Genomic DNA, 19,737 nt, shown 5'->3' on the forward strand with positions numbered 1-19,737 from the left:
GCCAAGCCTCCCTCTACACACTGGAGTTACCCTAGCGAAGGAACGGCCTTAGTGATAAGAGAGAGGGGCAGATGATATTAGAGGACAGAGTTTTTTTTCAGGAAGACAAGCTACTGCTGAATGGGCCTCTTAACAACTAGCTACCACCTAAATGAGACGATGTAAATTGTCAACTGACAATCAGATGTCGACTTGGACATTGACTTAAGATATCCCCTGGACAAGAAGAGAAGATCCCACCATGGCTTTTAAGAGACAGGCCAAGGGTATTCATCTCCTATAAACCACATAAAACACGGTGTTTGCTAAATAACTTTTAATTATTCTAGATTTATCTGCCTAATAACCTTGTCAACTTACTCTAGATCTTACAGCAGATGATGCCGTTCTGAAACTGCCAAAAGCCACAATCAAAATGAGTCATTCTGCAAATACAACCTCTTTAAAAAGATATGGAAGGTTTATGGGGAAAATGTCCCCTTAACTACACTGAAGTTAGTTGGACCTGGGCCCTCCCAATATGGAGTGTGTAAATCATCTACAGAGCTAACAATCAGCCCTTACCTGCCAGTCACCAGTCTGAGTCGGTGTGTGTTTACTCTGGTGTATAGTAGGAGACATAGAGTGCATTCCCCAGCACTGGGCTGGCTCCCCATGAAGGCGTGAAGGGTTAGGGTTGTGTTGGCAGTAATGGGGAGTTGATCAGGGATTACAGGCCCAGAGCTGTGAGCTGGAGTCTGCAGGGCAGAGGAAACACCCTCGTATAGAAACGGAAGGACTGGGGCTCATCTGGCTGCAGATAACACTGATGTGTGGGATGTCAGTCTGGGAAGGGGCCTACTGCAGTTCACAAGCAGATAGTTTTCTATTTTACAGTAGACTTCATAGTGAACTGAAATATTGCATCTGAGTAGTAAATGCATTGCAAGTGTCGGCATGAATTAATGTCAATTTAAGTCAATTTGGGAAATTGCATTAAGCTACTGAAAACTTTCCATAGTCTGGAACTGGTCATGAAATGGAAAGCAAGCAAAGCCAGGGGTCTAGGTTAACGTGTCAACATCGCTAGCATTTACTGTTCCTACATTTTAAAGAACCTAGAGATCATCACCATGAATGACTCACAAATGAATCACTGGGAGGTTGGGAAGAAAAAGAGGCGGGAGCTTACCGGTACTTATCCCCTCACGAGACAAGGAACATGGCAGTTACAAAACAAGTTCCATTTAGCCCCTTTTTAGTGTGACTGTCTCTATGGGTTCTCCCAAAAGACAATGAAAACATATGGCCACATGGCCCTGTGAGCCGAAACACTTAAACACACACAAGGCTACATATGTCACTCTCCCAATGGCTTTCTATGTGACAAGCTGAGTTATTCATACCCTCAGAGCAGGGAGAATATAGATCTACAAAGACCGTCTTCAAAGTTCTACGTTTTATGAGCAGCGTTATTTCTAGCGCAACACATATAAACAAAGGCTGGTGTGCCTGCCTGCCGACAGTGAATCAGCAGTCTGCGTGACCGCACGGGCGGGCCTGCTTTTGTGCTCTGCCAATGCTTACATTAGTCTGAGAAAAGCTAAAGCTACTCCAAATATTCCCCTCTACTCCATCCATCCTGCTCTTTTCAGGGCCCAGATCACATGGACAAATTCCAGGAACCGTGCCACTGGCCAGGATCAGTCCACGGAGGTTGCTAAGGATCGCTCTTTACGTTTCCTCACATTTTCTCAAAGGGTTGTCACACCTATCAAATAAACAATAAAAGGAACAAGTCCTAAACGCTGATTTTACCCTCTCTGGGATGACATTGGAGCAGATAGACAAAGGCAACATATAACATTTACTAAATTGTCAGCAGCTTGTGCCCTGATTGGAAGTCGCAGGTTGAAGACTTTGCATTAGGGCATTTCAAATTAGCAAAGTGCGCTGGTCATAAATGAATATGCAAAGGTCTGCTACTCCCAGGCAGACTGTTAGGTTAACTTTGCTGGGCAAGTACAAAGCCCAATCATCTGTCACCCCCCCTAATTCAATCATCGGTCCTCATTCAATTATCCAATATAATATGCAAATCAGGCCAACAAATGCTAATTGCGTACATCAAAATAATTAAATTGGATAGGAGCAGCGGAGGAGAGCTGAACTGCCATAAAATGGAGGCAGATTCTTTAATTAGGACTAAAACATCCTGGAAATTAGAATCTGAAATCCGCCTATAAATTGCTGCGTGGTTGACCGCGCCTGTGAGGACATTAAAAAGGCAGAGGTTTGAGGTAAAGCTCGATGGCTGGCACTGAGGGTCAGGCTTCATTTAACTAAAGCCTGGCCAACTGTAGCACTTGTAAGCTGCTCAGGGGCCCAGTAGACAGACCATGCATGACAGCCAATTACACAGCAGCCAAGTCTGCTCCATCACATCCTGCTCACAGCCACATAGGCCCAGTAGCCTTAACACTAGGCCTGGGCCAACACAGTAAAGCACACAACACTAGAGAGAACTGGCAGCTCCACTGGGACAGAACAATGGACCATGCTACTCTGACTGAGGGACAATAGACAACCCACAGCCCAATAGCACAGAGGTGGCAGCATATGAATCTTTAAAGAGGTGGCTCTTGTTGCTTTTGTATGAACCACAAAAAACTACACCCTCTCTTCATCTAATGATACGTTATCAGAAGCATGTAAAGGAAACAGAAGTATCATTATATAGACAGACTGTTGCAACAGGGCCACAATGCCAAACCAGATACCATTCATCTCATATTTCTGAAACAGAACAGATACAGTGGGGACTGAAATGATTGACACCCTTGAGAAATAATGACTGTATAAAATAATTCAAACACTCTCTTGGGGGTATGTCTAAAATGACACAACACATTATTTACCATTCATTTCTATTGGGCACAAAATAATCTGAAACACAACCAAAACGAACTACAAATGCATCCAACAAGTTTGTAGTCACAAGCTTGATGTTGTCATTGCATGTTAGGAATATGGGACTTAATACTACAGTTTTGACTACTTTATATATAATAATCTTTAGGTGTGTCAATTTTGCCCCCCTACCTTTTTGAGAAAAAAATCTTTCTCTGAGCAATTGTATTAGTATAAAATAATCTCCCCACTTTAGAGCATACAATATAGCTCAGGATTTGAATGATATTTACTTATAGTCATTATTGCTCATCTTTATCAAGGGTGTCAATCATTTCAGACCCTACGAATGTCTCAAATTACAACAGTTTATGGTGATAACTAAAGAAAAGGCATGAAACAACAACATTGACTTTATTACATATTTGAGTATGTGTGTGTGTGTGTGTGTGTGTGTGTTAGACCTTTACCTGGTTGTCAGGGTGGTTGACGGTGAAGTAGCCCACACAGATAATGACTTCCTGCAGCAGCTCTTCAGATGAGTGCTGAGAGCAGTACCACAGCAGGGAGCTCACTATGTGGCGGAAAGCAAGGGACAGCCCCTCAGCACCTAGAACAGTCTGAGATGGCACAGAAAAAGCATCAGCATTCAAACACCACAGAAACCACAAACACAAAGCAGACACAAGCTAGCTAGAGACATTCACTAAATCTAACTGGATAGCGAACAACAACCGTCCTAAAAAGTAGAAAATCAACACTATGATGCTAATACACGTGAGGCTGGATTTGCTAAATTAAAAGAGAGGAGAGGGATTTGTGTGCTTTAGCGGGTAGAGATTCAGACTGGTTGATGCAGTGTACAGGGACTCCTGCTAGGGGGTCTCTCCCCAGCCCCAACACAAGGGGGTCCTACCAGAGGGACCCCAATCCCCCAGAAGATGAGATGCTATCAGAGGCCCACAGACAGTATTTATTAAACATGTCAGCATGACTGAGCACCACAGGGTAAGCAGAGAAAAAACACACTGGAATCAGGTTGGGGTGTATGTATGAGGTTTTGGGACTGATGAGGGGAGGAGGTAAACAGTCTCCTAAATAGTACCTACCTGAGAAGCCCACTCCTGTTAGCAGACCTGAGCCTTACTGCTGTCTACACTCTCAATATAACACCCTGCAATACTGGAGACAGAGCTCTATTTCTCCACAACTGTAATCTAACCATACCCATCAGTCTTAGAACAGCGAGACAAACTGAACCCTATATTTTGTTAGTGAATGAATGCAAAGGCTGAATATACTGTCTGTTTTAATGGGCACCAAAAGGTTGGTGATTAAATACTAATATATCTTATTAATTTACTTGAAAATAGACTTCTCAAATATTTGCTAAATAACTCATCACCAGCAGTGTCTTTTTCAGCTTGAAATCCCCTCTAACCACCCTATTTGGTAGTTGAGGCCTAGCAAAATGGCCAATGAGAAGAGAGAGCAGCTCAGCATCTACTGTAGTGCTTATTAGTCGGCACTACTGTGGGGTAATGTGAACCACAAGGTGATTACAACACAGGCCACAAAAAACATTATTTAAAATGTTCATAAAAACGTTGGCACTGAAAAGCTTTGAGTTCCAGCTGTTTTAAATAGCCTGAGCATGGCGGAGCCGAGGGAGAGCAGCCTCTGTGGTAATTACCCACAGGTATTAAAATAATTAATAACTCTCCCACTTCCTCCCTTACGCCATTCTGTTAATGCGCTGCCTGAGCATAGTGAAGCTGTCATTCTCTCTTCATCAGAGTTGGTAATGTATGGCTCGGGCTACAGCACTAATCACTCAGGTCCATCCGCATTTCTGACCCACAGTGCTCCATTTAACCTCAGCAGCTGACCCTGGGTCAGGGGACACTCATGTTTATGTCCGAGAGGTCAGCTTTATCCTGAGGATAAATACTCCAGTCCAATGGCAGCAGCTCTGAGACCTGGCCTCTGCTGCCTGTCGATCAGTTACACATGGCCTTGTTGCTGCCAGGAAGAGGAAAGAGGGATATTTGTGTTGCCTGATGCTTGTGCACAGGGATGTCAAATCAAATTGCATTTGTCACACACGCCGAATACAACAGGTGTAGACCTTACCGTGAAATGATTACTTACAAGCCCTTTAACCTCTCTGGCGCATGTGGGACGAACTCGTCCCACCTACGTAACAGCCACTGAAATCCAGTGGCGCGATTTTTGAATCGTTAGAAATACTATTACTTCAATTTCTCAAACATATGACTATTTTACAGCTATTTAAAGACAAGAATCTCGTTAATCTAACCCCACTGTCCGATTTCAAAAAGGCTTTACAACGAAAGCAAAACATTAGATTATGTCAGCAGAGTGCCCAGCCAGAAATAATCAGACACCCATTTTTCAAGCTAGCATATCATGTCACATAAACCCAAACCACAGCTAAATGCAGCACTAACCTTTTATGATCTTCATCAGATGACACACCTAGGACATTGTGTTATACAATACATGCATGTCTGTTCAATCAAGTTCATATTTATATATAAAAAAAAGCTTTTTACATTAGCATGTGACGTTCAGAACTAGCATAACCCCCGCAAACTTCCGGGGAATTTACTAACAGTTTGCTAAATTACTCACGATAAACGTTCATAAAAAAGCATAACAATTATTTTAAGAATTATAGATACATTACTCCTCTATGCACTCGATATGTCCGATTTCAAAATAGCTTTTCGGATGAAGCACATTTTGCAATAATCTAAGTACATAGCCCGGCATCACAGGGCTAGCTATTTAGACACCCACCTAGGTCAGCCTCCACCAAAATCACATTTCCTATAAGAAAAATGTTCTTACCTTGCTTGTTCTTCGTCAGAATACACTGCCAGGACTTCTACTTCAATAACAAATGTTGGTTTGGTCCCAAATAATCCATCGTTATATCCAAACAGCGACGTTTTGTTCGTGAGTTCTAGACACTATCAGAATGCTTCATCACGGTCTCGCGCATGGCGCATTGGCGTGACAAAAAATGTCTAAATATTCCATTACCGTACTTCGAAGCATGTCAACCGCTGTTTAAAACCAATTTTTATGCCATTTATCTCGTAGAAAAGGGATAATATTCCGACCGGGAATATGCATTGAGCCTAAACAGCCGAATTAAATTTCTCCTCAGGAGCGAATCGTGCACGCGCCTCATTCAAAGGTCCTCTGAGCCGCCACTTACCAAAGCCGATAATGTGTTTCAGCCTGAGGCTCCCTCGTCAACCTTCAGGTATTTCCCGGGTTCTGAGAGCCTATCGGAGCCCTGGGAATTGTCACGTTACAGCTAAGATCCTTACTTTTCAATAAACAGATGCAAGACGCACGACTCCTTGTCAGAAAGTGTACTTCCTGCTTGAAACCTTGTCAGGTTTTTGCCTGCCATAGGAGTTCTGTTATACTCACAGACACCATTCAAACAGTTTTAGAAAATTCAGAGTGTTTTCTATCCAAACCTGAACAATAATATGCATATTCTAGCTTCTGAGTTGGTGTAGGAGGCAGTTAAAAATGGGCACATATTTTTTCCAAAATTCTCAATACTGCCCCCTATCCCCAACAGGTCCAACACTGCAGTTCAATAAATAGTTAAGAAAAGATTTACTAAATCATATTTTTTATAATAATCAAAAAGTAACAAGAAAATCACATAACAAGGCTATATACAGGGGGTACCGGTACCGAGTCAATGTGTGGGGGTACAGGTTAGTCGAGGTAATTTGTAAAGTGACTATGCATAGATAATAAACAGCGAGTGGGGGGGGGTGCAAATAGTCCAGGTGGCCATTTGATTAATTGTTCAGCAGTCTTATGGCTTGCAAATAGAAGCTGTTAAGGAGTCTTTTGGTCCTAGACTTGGCGCTCCGGTGCTGCTTGTGGTAGCAGAGAAAACAGTCTATGACTTGGGTGACTGGAGTCTTTGACAATTTTTTGGGCCTTCCTCTGACATAGCCTAGTATATAGGTCCTGGATGTCAGGAAGCTTGGCCCCAGTGATGTACTAAGCTATATGCACTACCCTCCGTAGCACCTTACGGTCAGATGAGGAGCAGTTGCCATACCAGGCGGTGATGCAACCGGTCAGGATGCTCTTGATGGTGCAGCTGTAGAACTTTCAGGATCTGGGGACCCATGCCAAATCTTTTCAGTCTCCTGAGGGGAAAAAGGTGTCTTGGTGTGTGTGGACCCTGACAGTTTGTTGGTGATGTGGAAACTCTTGACTCGCTCCACTACAGCCCTATCAATTTTAAAATGGGGGCCTGGTTGGCCCTCCTTTTCCTATAGTCCACGATCAGCTCCGTTGTCTTGCTCACATTGAGGGAGAGGTTGTTGTCCTGGCACCACACTGCCAGGTCTCTGACCTCCTCCCTATAGGCTGTCTCATCGTTATCGGTGATAAGGCCTACCACTGTTGTGTCATCAGCAAACTTAATGATGGTGTTGGAGTCGTGCTTGGCCATGCAGTCGTGGGTGAACAGGGAGTACAGGAGGGGACTAAGCACGCACCCCTGAGGGGCCCCAGTGTTGAGGATCAGCGTGGCAGATGTGTTGTTGACTACCCTTACCACCTGGGGTCGGCACGTCAGGAAGTCCAGGATCCAGTTGCAGAGGGAGGTGTTTAGACCCTTAGCTTAGTGATGAGCTTTGTGGGCACCATGGTGTTGAACGCTGAGCTGTAGTCAATGAACAGCATTCTCGCATAGGTGTTCCTTTTGTCCAGGTGGGAAAGGGCAGTGTGGAGTGTGATTGCGTCATCTGTGGATCTGTTAGGGCCATATGCAAATTGGAGTGGGACTAGGGTTTCCGGCATGATGGTGTTGATGTGAGCGATGACCAGCCTTTCAAAGCACTTCATGGCTACTGACGTGAGTGCTACGGGGCGGTAATCATTTAGGAAGGTTACCTTCGTTTTCTTGGGCACAGTGGTGTTCTGTTCAAAACGTAGATATTACAGACTTGGTCAGGGAGATGTTGAAAATGTCAGTGAAGACACTTGCTAGTTGGTCCGTGCATGCTTTGAGTACACATCCTGGTAAACTGTCAAGCCCCGCAGCTTTGTGAATGTTGACCTGTTTAAAGGTCTTGCTCACATAGGCTACGGCGAGCGTGATCACACAGTCGTCCGGAACAGCTGATCTCATGCATGCTTCAGTATTGCCTTGCTTCAAAGCGAGCATAAAAAGGCATTTAGCTCATCTGGTAGGCTTGTGTCACTGGACAGCTCTCGGCTGGGATTCCCTTTGTAGTCTGTAATCGTTTTCAAGCTCTGCCACATCCGACGAGCGTCAGAGCCGATGTAGTAGGATTCAATCTTAGTCCTGTACCGATGCTTTACCTGTTTGATGGTTCGGGATTTCTTATATGTGTCCGGATTAGTCCCGCTCCTTGAAAGCGGTAGCTACCTGCTTTGTTTTTTGCTTGTAAGCAGGAATCAAGAGGATAGAATTATGGTCAGATTTGCGAAATGGAGGGCGAGGGAGAGCTTTGAATGCGTTTCTGTGTGTAGAGTAAAGGTGGTCTAGAGTTTTTTTTCCCTCTGGTTCCACAAGCTGGTAGAAATTAGGTAAAACTGATTTAAGTTTGCCTGCATTAATGTCCCCGGCCACTAGGAGTGCCGCTTCTGGATTAGTATTTTCTTGTTTGCTTATGGTCTTATACAGCTTGTTGAGTGCGGTCTTAGTGCCAGCATCGGTTTGTGGTGGTAAATAGATGGCTACGAATAATATAGATGAGAACTCTCTTGGTAGATGGTGTGGTCTACAGATAATCATGACTTCTTTAATATTAGACATCGCGCACCAGCAGTTATTGACAAATAGACACACCCCAGCCCCTCGTCTTACCAGACGTAGCTGCTCTGTCTTGCCGATGCACAGAGAAGCCAGCCAGCTCTATATTATGACGGTGCTAGTCAATAAAACTGTGAGGGAGGACATTGGTGACAAGATCTTTTCATGGCACCCTCTATTTGGAATGTCTGTCTGTGGAATGTGTCCAGCATAATACACCTACGTAACCAGCAAGACCAGTATATACTGTATGGTATGTGATGTGCCGGTATTGAAAAACCTGCCCCGCGGGCAGCATAACCTTTGGAATTAGAGTCACTGTAATTAACACCACCTACTGGACCTGCAGGATGAGGGATTCAAGTGTTAGAATGTGTGCGTGTCTCCCTCTGTGTGTGTACTGTACCTTAGTATGAAGTGGTGTGTGGTGTTAGTTACCTGAAAGGCAGACAGGTCGAGCAGGGCGAAGCTGTTGAGGAAGCGGAGGCCCGTTAGGGCCACCTGGATGACCCCTGGGGCATAGGGCTCCTGTGGGCCCTGGGCAGCCGGCTCAGGCAGGGCAGAGCTGTGGAGCAGGATGCAGTACAGAGTGTGTACCACACCCACCAGGTCTGTGGACTGCAGCAGGGCCGTCAGCCCTGTGGGGTCTGTACGCTTGTTGTCGAATATACTGGGAGAGCTGCAAAGGAGACAGGCAATATAAATTAACATGTGACATGATAATTTCATTTCTGCTCAATGAACATGGTGAAAGTGAAATGTTATATAGGGAAATTAACGGGATCTGACTACTCCACATTATAAGTTCTCCAAACTTATTATTTATTATTATTGGTTAAAATGCTTCACATCATTCTAAATCAAGTAAAAGTTCAATTCACAACATAGCTTTTGTCTGCCCTCACCACAGTGACCAGAGACCCAGGATGTAAGAATGAAGGCAGTCTGGTCCCTGTGGCTTCTAGATTTACTCGCTAGACCAGGGTTATCCCTTCAAATATAAATAATAGGGCCTGCCCCATTTACACGGCATGCCTATCAGGTTAAGTGGAGTAACTGGTTACACTGAGTGAGAGGGAAGTGCAGTCTGGTGGCTGTGTGTGAGAAGGTGTCTATGCTCAGCTGTGCACTGAAGATTATTTAGGCCTAATCAAGGATGATCGCAGTTTAAAGCTTGGTCATTATCACTACAACCACAGACTGAGAAATTCAGCAGTGGTTGGTACAGCAGTGACACAGAAATGTGACTGTTATTTTACACCAGTTCAGAATGTGAGTTTGCTCTTCCGAGCTGGGCAGAATGAACACAGGAATTTGGAAGTAGCTCTGACAGATCATGGCAGTGGCTCATCCATGCCCTTGGCTGCAGAAAGCTTCCTGGCAAGGTACTGTGTACTCAGGCACACTTAATTAAGGTCCACCTTACATGATTGAAAGCAGCATGTTAGTGTGACTTAGCCAGGAGGCCGATTAAAAGGGATTGGTAACATCATCCTCTCAGCACACATCACAGGTGAGAACAGAACTGGAGTATAACACTGATGGGATGGAAGGAGAGATCGCTCTGAGTTCCTCAGCTGCCTTCTTCATAAAACTGGAGGCCAGTCAATGTAAACTTCTATAGCCAGACTAACACCTGGCGCATAAGAGGAGTTTACCCTGATTAGCCCATGCTTTATAGATCCTAATGCTGAAAATGTATTCTGTTTAGCTGAGACTAATCATTGTACGAAATGTACTCTCTCAAAGTACATTAACATCACTACATCGTAGTCAATGGCATCAGAGAAAACTCATGTCAAATGGCTCCCATTGTTTTACAATTAGGATTCCTGCAAACCCACGAGTTCCATAAGCTTGTGCTGACAGGGAATTTAAGAATACCCCTGCTACACAGGATGTGATTTGCAGGCAGAGAATAAAGGCTGTTTGACCTCTGGATGAAACCCACTGTATGTTGGCCAACAGCTCTGTGTGGAAATTCCTAGCTCTGCAAGTACATGGTCTCTAATGCCTGTTAAACCCCTCGACACAGCAACTGGCATGGCAAAAAAATATTCCAGGACCATGGTATACATTCTCTCCAGTATAACCTCCTGAACACATAGAGGACCGGGTAAGAATGGAGATAGTTGGCTGGATTAGCAGGGTGTTGATTATTACGCAACACCGCTCGGTCCGCTCATTAAAGTGGCGAGGTTATGGCGCTGTGTTTTCTCACAGATATTCAGTGACACAGTCATAGCAGTGCTCCCCTGTGTTGGTGTGAAGCAGCTGGGCACTGTTACAGCACACAGCAGCTGGAGAGGAGAGGTACACAAGCAGTACAGTGTGGGTACAGGAACGATACAGTCTCAACATCTACAGTATAGTAAGTAAATCAGCCCTGGCGATAAAGACTTATACACGGATGGGTTGTTCAGCAACAAAACCGATGCGTGTGCAACGTTTGGGCAAAACAACTGTCAACGCCAAAGGATTATTGAGATGGGAACTGTATTTCGTCTCCAAATGTTTATTGAAAACATAAATAAATGTACACAATAAGCACTTGTCTCTCAAATACATCGTTACAGTTGTTGGTTAGCTAGCTAGCGAAATTAAGCCATATTAGCATAGACGTGTCATCAGTCGAAACACTTCAAAACAAGACATGGTGTAAGAAGATAAAACTAGCTGAAACGAGCCACTTAATATTCCCCACATGGCAGCTTTTTGTCATTGTTCATAGCTATCTGACCGTTCAGAATCATAACACACACAGCCTTCTGCCCCATCGATGCAAACACATTTTTGCGACGTTGTCAGGCAACCCGTCTAGAATGCAAGGTTTTGGCAACAGAGCAGCAATATTTAAGAGTTAAAATACCTCTGTTCTAATTCAAACAATGACACTACAGAAACTAAAGGGATCCGATGCGCCCATATGACCACTGATGATATTTAACTATGAGGGCAACATTCCTGTACTAAGGGTCATGCTATCTTCGTTGGTATTGTGTCTCAGTCTGTATGCTAAGCCTCTGTCAGCGGCGCCATTGAGCCTCTCTCAGGGCAGGTCACAGTAACACGTGGGTGGGCTTCCCCTGGCGTACTGGAGGCAAGGGTTTATGGTGAGTGACAGAGCACGGGGGTCAAGTAGATGCCTATCTCGATCAACAGTAACGATGGGCTTGCCAGCGCTCAGACTAAAGGAAACCACTGAGTGTGATTGAAAAGGAGGCAGTGTCTTTGTTTGAGCTCCAACAACAAGTCTTTATGGGATGGCCGGGCAGACTTAAAAGATCCAACGGTGAGTCACTCCTGTCATTAGTCTTGTGAACAGCCGTGCGTGATCACAGGGATGTCTGGAGAGGAGGGTCATTGAGGAAGAGAGACTGCTGCCACTCACCGTCCGGTCACAGCAAAGCACAGCTTACACATGGCGTGCAGCAGAGCGGTGGCCTGCTGGAGGAAGGCAGACATCTTGGGGCTCTCGTCCACCGGGCCCTGGACAGACAGGAAGCAGCTGTACAGCTTATCAATCAGACCCATGTTTACCACATAGCTGAGGGAGGGACACAAACACAAAAGGAAGATAAGAGTGAATCCACATGAACAAAACAACAAACAAAACTTTCACAATGAATGAATGCTGTCCCGATTAAATATGTTTTATCCTAACAAAGGCCCTCACTGATAGTAACTCACCGACAGCACAATTGAAATGTGATCTGACCTAAGCCCTCTGTACTCCCTGTTATTACTGTGATATTTGTCTTGCCAATGGCAGGTCTCATGATCATGTTCCCTCTGCTCTCTCAGCCACAAATCACTGGTAACAGCATCATTAGAGGGCGGCTGTGCACCCGTGCCAGGCCAGAGACAGGCCCGACTGTCCGCTGACCTGTGGCTGCCTCACGGATAAGGTATGCCTCTCCCACCACCGCTCAGCCCCCTTTAGCCCTACCCACCATAAGGACAGACAAGGACGCTCAGCTGTCAATCACAAGACCTCCCAAATGTACCAGACAGCTCAGACAGGAATCAGGAAGCCAGCCACTGTTCTACACTACAGGCATCCATCTATTCCTTTCCCTCTCCGGCTCCGCTTAGCTTACTCCCTTAACTTGCTAGCATACCTTTTTTTGTTGGGACTGTCAGTCAAAATGGCAGCCTTCTCAAGTCAGGTAATTAAAAAAATGTGAAACCTCCACAAAAAGGTAATCTGACACTTGAACCACGGCAACTTGCTATAACTATCCTCTTCCACAGCTTCACCTAAGCTGAAAGGAGCTGGCATATTGTCTGTTTGAAAAGCTGTTTAGTCTTCAGTCTTGCCCTTGTGTTTCACAATTGATGCGTTACACGCATCTGTACGTTTCTGACACTGGTAGGAGATAAGTATAGTACAAAGCCTGGTGAGTGATTGGTAATAAGAAATGAAGACGTAGAAGCGGAATGCTGATGTTCTCTTTCTGTGTGATCTACAGTTCACCATAATGGGAAAAAGTGTTGCAGAAGTTACCATCTTTTTTTATCTGATTTCCTCCCTACCATTACATACATAATTTGAGGCAGTTGAGGTAAATCGTCCATTGCTTTGCAGGGATTACTAGACACCATTTTCCCTTAAGATCTCCCCTGTCTCCTGGGTTACGACTGGGACATAGTATGAGAGTTGGGCCTGTGCAGATGCTTTGGTCAAATGAATCATTGGCTGTGGGAGGGGATGGTTGGAAGACTCCACTCTTCCTGAAGGCTTGGGCCTGCCTTTCCTCACCGCCCCACGGTGCCAGGAGAGACAGGCCATAGCCCCTGCTACTCAAAAGCCAAGTTCAAGGGGATGTTGCAAACTTCCAGGAGTGTTCTTTGTTTATGTTGCCCTAAGTAAAAAAAGGACTTATTACTTTGCTGAAGATTTTGATCCAGAATGTGTGAAAAAGTACTATTTGGACACATGCCAGAGAACAACCTCTCTCACCCTCACTCAAAGCCCCTGAGGAAGGAGGAAACAAATACAAATACTGGGACCTATTCCAAGGGAGCTGACATTTTGTAGGCTATTTCTGACAGTAACTAAGTTATAATATCAGTGGTTCTCCACATCAACCCTGTCAGTAAGAGAGTGGAGGGGGGACATGGGAGGTTGGAGAGAGGTACTGTGAACGGGAGGAGGGCCCCAATAGAGCGGTGTGTGGTTTGAGAGAGAGGAGGAGGAAGAGCTTACCTGATGAGGTCCTGGGCGCGGGTGTTGAAGGGCTCTATAGGGGAGGTCTTGGTCTTGGTGTCTGGTGACATGATGCGAGGGGTGTCTCCGCGGCCACAGTCAGGGACATAGGGACGGAGAAGGCTCAGGACAGTGGCGCTGGTCTGCAGCAGGCCGGTGGTCAGTCCTTCAAACACCTGCTTGTTCACACTGCGACCAAATATGGTCTTGTCTTCATCTGGGACGAACAGCTGAAGGAGGAAAAGACTGGTCAGTCAAGAGCTCTAAACCTCCACCATGTCACAGTCCAGTCTGTACCAGTAGCTCGATACCTGCATTCTCAAACAAGCTTGTATCACATACTGCACAGTGCATTCGGAAAGTATTCAAACCCCTTGACTTTTTCCAAATTGTTACGTTACAGCTGATCCTACAATGGATTAAATAGTTTTTTTCCTCTCATCAATCTACACACAATACCCCATAATGACAAAGCAAAAACAGGTTTTTAGAAATGTTTGTGCATATTTATTCAAAATAAAATAATAGCTGCACAGCTATTTGAAGGGCTCTCCAGAGATGTTTTCTTGAAGTTCAAGTCCGGGCTCTGGCTGGGCCACTCAAGGACATTCAGAGACTTGTCCCGAAGTCACTGTTGCATTGTCTTGGATGTGTGCTTAGGGTCGTTGTCCTGTTGGAAGGTGAACCTTCTCCCCAGTCTGAGGTCCTGAGCGCTCTGGAGCAGGTTATCGTGAAGGATCTCACTGTACTTTGCTCCGTTCATCTTTCCCTCGATCCTGACTAGTCTCCCAGTCCCTGCCGCTGAAAAACATCCCCACAGCATGACAATGCCACCACCATGCTTCACCGTAGGGAATGGGCCAGGTTTCCTCCAGACGTGACACTTGGCATTCAGGCCAAAGAGTTCAATCTTGGTTTCATCAGACCAGAGAACCTTGTTTCTCATGGTCTGAGAGTCCTTTAGGCTTTTTTGGGCAAACTCCAAGTGGGCTGTCAAGTGCCTTTTACTGAGGAGTGGCTTCCGTCTAGCCACTACCATAAAGGCCTGATTGGTGTCTGAATAGTTTTGTAATAACTAATTAGTAAAAATGTATTAGTAAACATTTCTAAAAACCTGTTTTAGCTTTGTCATTATGGGATATTGCAATTCCTCAACAATATCTTAAGATTTAATTATTCTTACGAACTTTTCAAATATCTTCAAATTTTTCTTAAGATCTTTGTTGCTAGGCAACCGATTTAGCTAGCTATCTAGATAGCAATGGAAATCATTTTAGCATATTTCCTACGGAGATTACTGTTTTAAAACATGTTCTTGGGTTTAAAATAAATCAATACTGAAATTTCAGATGAAGTTTGAGAGTGAATTAAACATGTTCAATGGATTTAATGAGCTTATTCTCTCACTGCCCTGAATTTAAGACAAGGGTTTAGCTATCTTGGAATTAAGAACAAATTCAAAAACGTTATTTTCAACAATCAAATTTCTTCAACTTTTTGCTTAAGGAGATACATAAGAAACAGCGGAAAAACATTTAAAATAACGTTTTTTAGGAACAGCAACTTTGATTAACTTTCTTCAAAAGTCTATAGTTAAGGAAAAATGGCAGTTAAGAAATGTATTCTTAAGAAGGTTTTGTGAATCTGGGCCCTGGTCATTTAAACCTCAGCCTGCCTTCTAGAACACAGACAATTAAGACAGAGGAAATATCACTTTCTTTTGTTTACCGGCAAAGGCCATTTGTATTGGTTGGAATCCTGATACACCATGCCATAAACAACACACGTGTTATTGTATAATTCATCAATTGTGGGCCATAAATCGGTGATTAACAATCAGTGTGACATGGTTACTGTTGCCGTGCCAGACTGCTACCATATGAGAGGTCTCAGAGGTATTCCCTCTCTGGTAACAAAGGAAGTCAACTGAATACTGAGACTCTGTGGAGAAAACCACTGGACTGGAGCTAACATAGGGGAGGGTTCTGTATTAACCATCTGTGGGATTAACTAAATGTTCCCCTTACCCTCACCTTAGACAAATAAGGGCAGAAAGAGGATTCAGTATGCTCCAAGTTCTGACATTATTTAGTTATCCTAAACTCTTTATTACAAGAAGAGCACAAGTATCTTGAAAAATACTCCAAGAAATGTTTATTAATAAAGATATATTTAGAGAGATTCAGGGTATATAAAGACCAAAGGTATTAGTGATGGGGGGGAGATAGTTACATATGGCAATATTATTTTTGGACGATATATCAATATTTGGCTAAAAGTATCGATTTGTACTGTAGGTAGCAGTAGCTAGAGCTAGTTGGCTGTACTTGTGCCAAAACACCAGTATTTTTCTTTTTAAATAGTGAGCCAACATGTTTTTAGCAATTTTACTTCACTGACCGATCAAAACTCATTTTCTCATGCTCTCTCTTATCTCTCTGCAGCAGACATATGATGAGCAATAGGTTTGGAACATAAAAATCGCAATAGAATCACAGTATTGTGTCGCAATAAATTTAGAATCGTGAGAATCACAATACATATCGTACCAGTACTTAAGTATCATGATAATATCGAACTGTTAGATCCCTGGCAAATACCAATCCTAAAAAGGTATGGAGTTCCTGTGACAGGAGCACAGAGTGCATTTCCCCTTTTAGATAAAGTGCCTTCAGAAAGAATTCGTACCCCTTGACTTACTCCCCATTTTGTTGTGTTACAGCCTGAATACAAAATGGATTACATATGTTTTCACACTCATCTACACACAATACCCAATAATGACAAAGTGAAAACATGTTTTTAGAATTTTTTGCAAATTTATTGAAAATGAAATCTCATTTACATAAGTATTCACAACCCTGAATCAATACTATGTAGAAGCACCTTTGGCAGCGATTACAGCGGTGAGCTTTCTACACCTGGATTGTGCAACATTTGCACATAATTCTTTTCAAAATTCTTCAAGCTCTGTCAAATTGCTAGACAACCATTTTCAGAAATATCTCATTTACATGCACTACCGTTCAAAAGTTTTAGAACCACCTACTCATTCAAGGGTTTTTCTTTTTACTATTTTCTACATTGTAGAATAATAGTTAAGACATCAAAACTATGAAATAACACACACCGAATCATGTAGTAATCCAAAAAGTGTTAAACAAATCAAAATGTTATATATTAGATTCGTCAAAGTTGCCACACTTTGCCTTGATGACACCTTTGCACACTCTTGGCACTCTCTCAACCAGCTTCACCTGGAATGCTTTTCCAACAGTCTTGAAGGAGTTCCTGAGCATTTGTTGGCTGCTTTTCCTTCACTCTGCGGTCTGACTCATCCCAAACCAGCTCAATTGGGTTGAGGTCAGGGGATTGTGGAGGCCAGGTCATCTGACGCAGCACTAAATCACTCTCCTTCTTGGTAAAATAGCCCTTACACAGTCTGGAGGTGTGTTGGGTAATTGTCCTATTGAAAAACAAATGATATCCCACCTGGTTTGCGTTTAGTGGGACTGGTGTACTGCTGCAGAATGCTGTGGTAGCCATGCTGGTTAAGTGTGCCTTGACTTTAAATAAAATCACAGACAGTGTCACCAGCAAAGCACACCCACACCATAACACCTCCTCCTCCATGCTTTATGGTGGGAAATACACATGCAGAGATTATTTTTTTAATTTTACCTTTGACTAGGCAAGTCAGTTAAGAACAAATTCTTATTTTCAATGACGGCCTAGGAACAGTGCCTTGTTCAGGGGCAGAATTACATATTTTCACCTTGTCAGCTCAGGGATTCGATCTTGCAACCTTTCGGTTACTAGTCCAACGCTCTAACAACTAGGCTACCTGCCGCCCCAGATCATCCATTCACCCACACTGCATCTCACAAAGACACGACGGTTGGAACCAAAAATCTCCAATTTGGACTCTAGACCAAAGGACAAATTTCCACTGGTCTAATGTCCATTGCTCATGTTTCTTAGCCCAAGCAAGTTTCTTCTTATTATTGGTGTCCTTTAGTAGTGGGTTCTTTGCAGCAATTCAACTATGAAGTCTCCTCTGAACAGTTTATGTTAAGATGTGTCTGTTACTTGAACTCTGTGAAGCATTTATTTGGGCTGGTAACTCCAATGAACTTATCCTCTGCAGCAGAGGTAACTCTGGGTCTTCCTTTCCTGTGGCAGTCCTCATGAGAGACAGTTTCATCATAGCGCTTGATGGCTTTTGCGACTGCCCTGAAATTATTCGTATTGACTGACCTTCATGTCTTAAAGAAATTATGGACTGTCGTTTCTCTTTGCTTATTTGAGCTGTTCTTGCCATAATATGGACTTGGTCTTTTACCAAGTAGGGCTATCTTTACCAAGTAGGGCTATATTAACTTTTAACAAGGCACACATGTTAATTGAAATGCATTCCAGGTGACTACCTCATGAAGCTGGTTGAGAGAATGCCAAGAGTATGCAAAGCTGTCATCAAGGCAAAGGGTGGCTATTTGAAGAATCTCAAGTATAAAATATATTTTGATTTGTTTAACACTCTTTTGGTTACTACATGATTCCATATGTGTTATTTCATAGTTTGATGTCTTCACTGTAGAAAATAGTTAAAATAAAGAAAAACCCTTGAATGAGTAGGTGTTTTGACCGGTAGTGTAAGTATTCACACTCCTGAGTCACTACATGTTATAGTCACCTTTGGTAGCGATTACAACTGTGAATCTTTCTGGGTAAGTCTCTAAGAGCTTCGCACAACTGTATGGAACAATAATTGCACATTATTCTTTTTAAAATTATTCAAGCTCAAGTTGTATGTTGATTATTGCTGGACATCCATTTTCAAGTCTTGCCAAAGATCTTCAAGCTGATTTAAGTCAAAACTGTAACTAGGCCTCTGAGGAACATTCACTGTCTTCTTGGTAAGCAACTCCAGGTAGACGTGGCCTTGTGTTTAAGGTTATTGTCCTGCTGAAAGGTGAATTCATCTTTCATCTAGTTGTGTTGTTTGGAATATTTAATTTTGTACGGGCTTCCTTCTTTTTACTCCGTCAATTAGGCTAGTATTGTAGATTAACTACAATGTTGTAGATCCATCCTCAGTTTATACATCGTAGCCATACATCTCTGCAACTGTTTTAACTTCTCTGGGCAAGGTGGGATGTCACCGTCCCACACTATTCAACAGCCAGTGAAATAGCATGGCGCGAAATACAAAACAGCAAAAATATCATAATTTCAATTTCTCAAACATACGACTATTTTACACCATTTTAAAGATACACTTCTCCTTAATGTAACCACATTGTCCGATTTCAAAAAGGCTTTACAGCTAAAGCAAAACATTAGATTATGTTAGGAGAGTACATAGACAAAAATAACAACACAGCCATTTCACGCAAGGATATATGTCACAAAAACCCAAAACACAGCAAAATGAAGCACTAACCTTTGACGATCTTCATCAGATGACACCCCTAGGACATCATGTTACACAATACATGTATGTTTTGTTCGATAAAGTTCATATTTATATCCAAAAACAGCATTTTACATTGGCACGTGATGTTCAGAAAATGTATTCTCACCAAAAACTGCTGGTGAATGACCACATCAATTTACAAAAATACTCATCATAAACTTTGACAAAATACATAAATTATTTAAAGAATTATAGATACAGTACTCCTTGATGCAACCGCTGTCTCAGATTTTAAAATAGCTTTCGGCAAAAGCACATTTTTTAATATTCTGAGTACATAGCTTTAGTTTTATAAACTTCAGAGTGTTTTCT

General features: G+C 43.1%; 1 protein-coding gene across 5 annotated transcripts in view; it reads right to left on the minus strand.

Annotated features, from left to right (window-relative positions):
- Positions 1-19,737, minus strand: part of LOC115152001 (S phase cyclin A-associated protein in the endoplasmic reticulum) — a 96,692-nt gene that overhangs the window by 9,277 nt on the left and 67,678 nt on the right. For all 5 annotated transcript variants that reach the window (XM_029696422.1, XM_029696419.1, XM_029696424.1 and 2 more), the window contains 4 exons: positions 13,950-14,179; positions 12,132-12,287; positions 9,179-9,419; positions 3,360-3,509 (listed from right to left, as the gene is read on the minus strand). In XM_029696422.1, coding sequence (XP_029552282.1) covers positions 3,360-3,509; positions 9,179-9,419; positions 12,132-12,287; positions 13,950-14,179 — 777 coding nt within the window. The remainder of the gene's footprint in view (positions 1-3,359; positions 3,510-9,178; positions 9,420-12,131; positions 12,288-13,949; positions 14,180-19,737) is intronic.

Source organism: Salmo trutta, chromosome 17, assembly GCF_901001165.1.
Source record: "Salmo trutta chromosome 17, fSalTru1.1, whole genome shotgun sequence".
NCBI classification, from domain to species: domain Eukaryota; kingdom Metazoa; phylum Chordata; class Actinopteri; order Salmoniformes; family Salmonidae; genus Salmo; species Salmo trutta.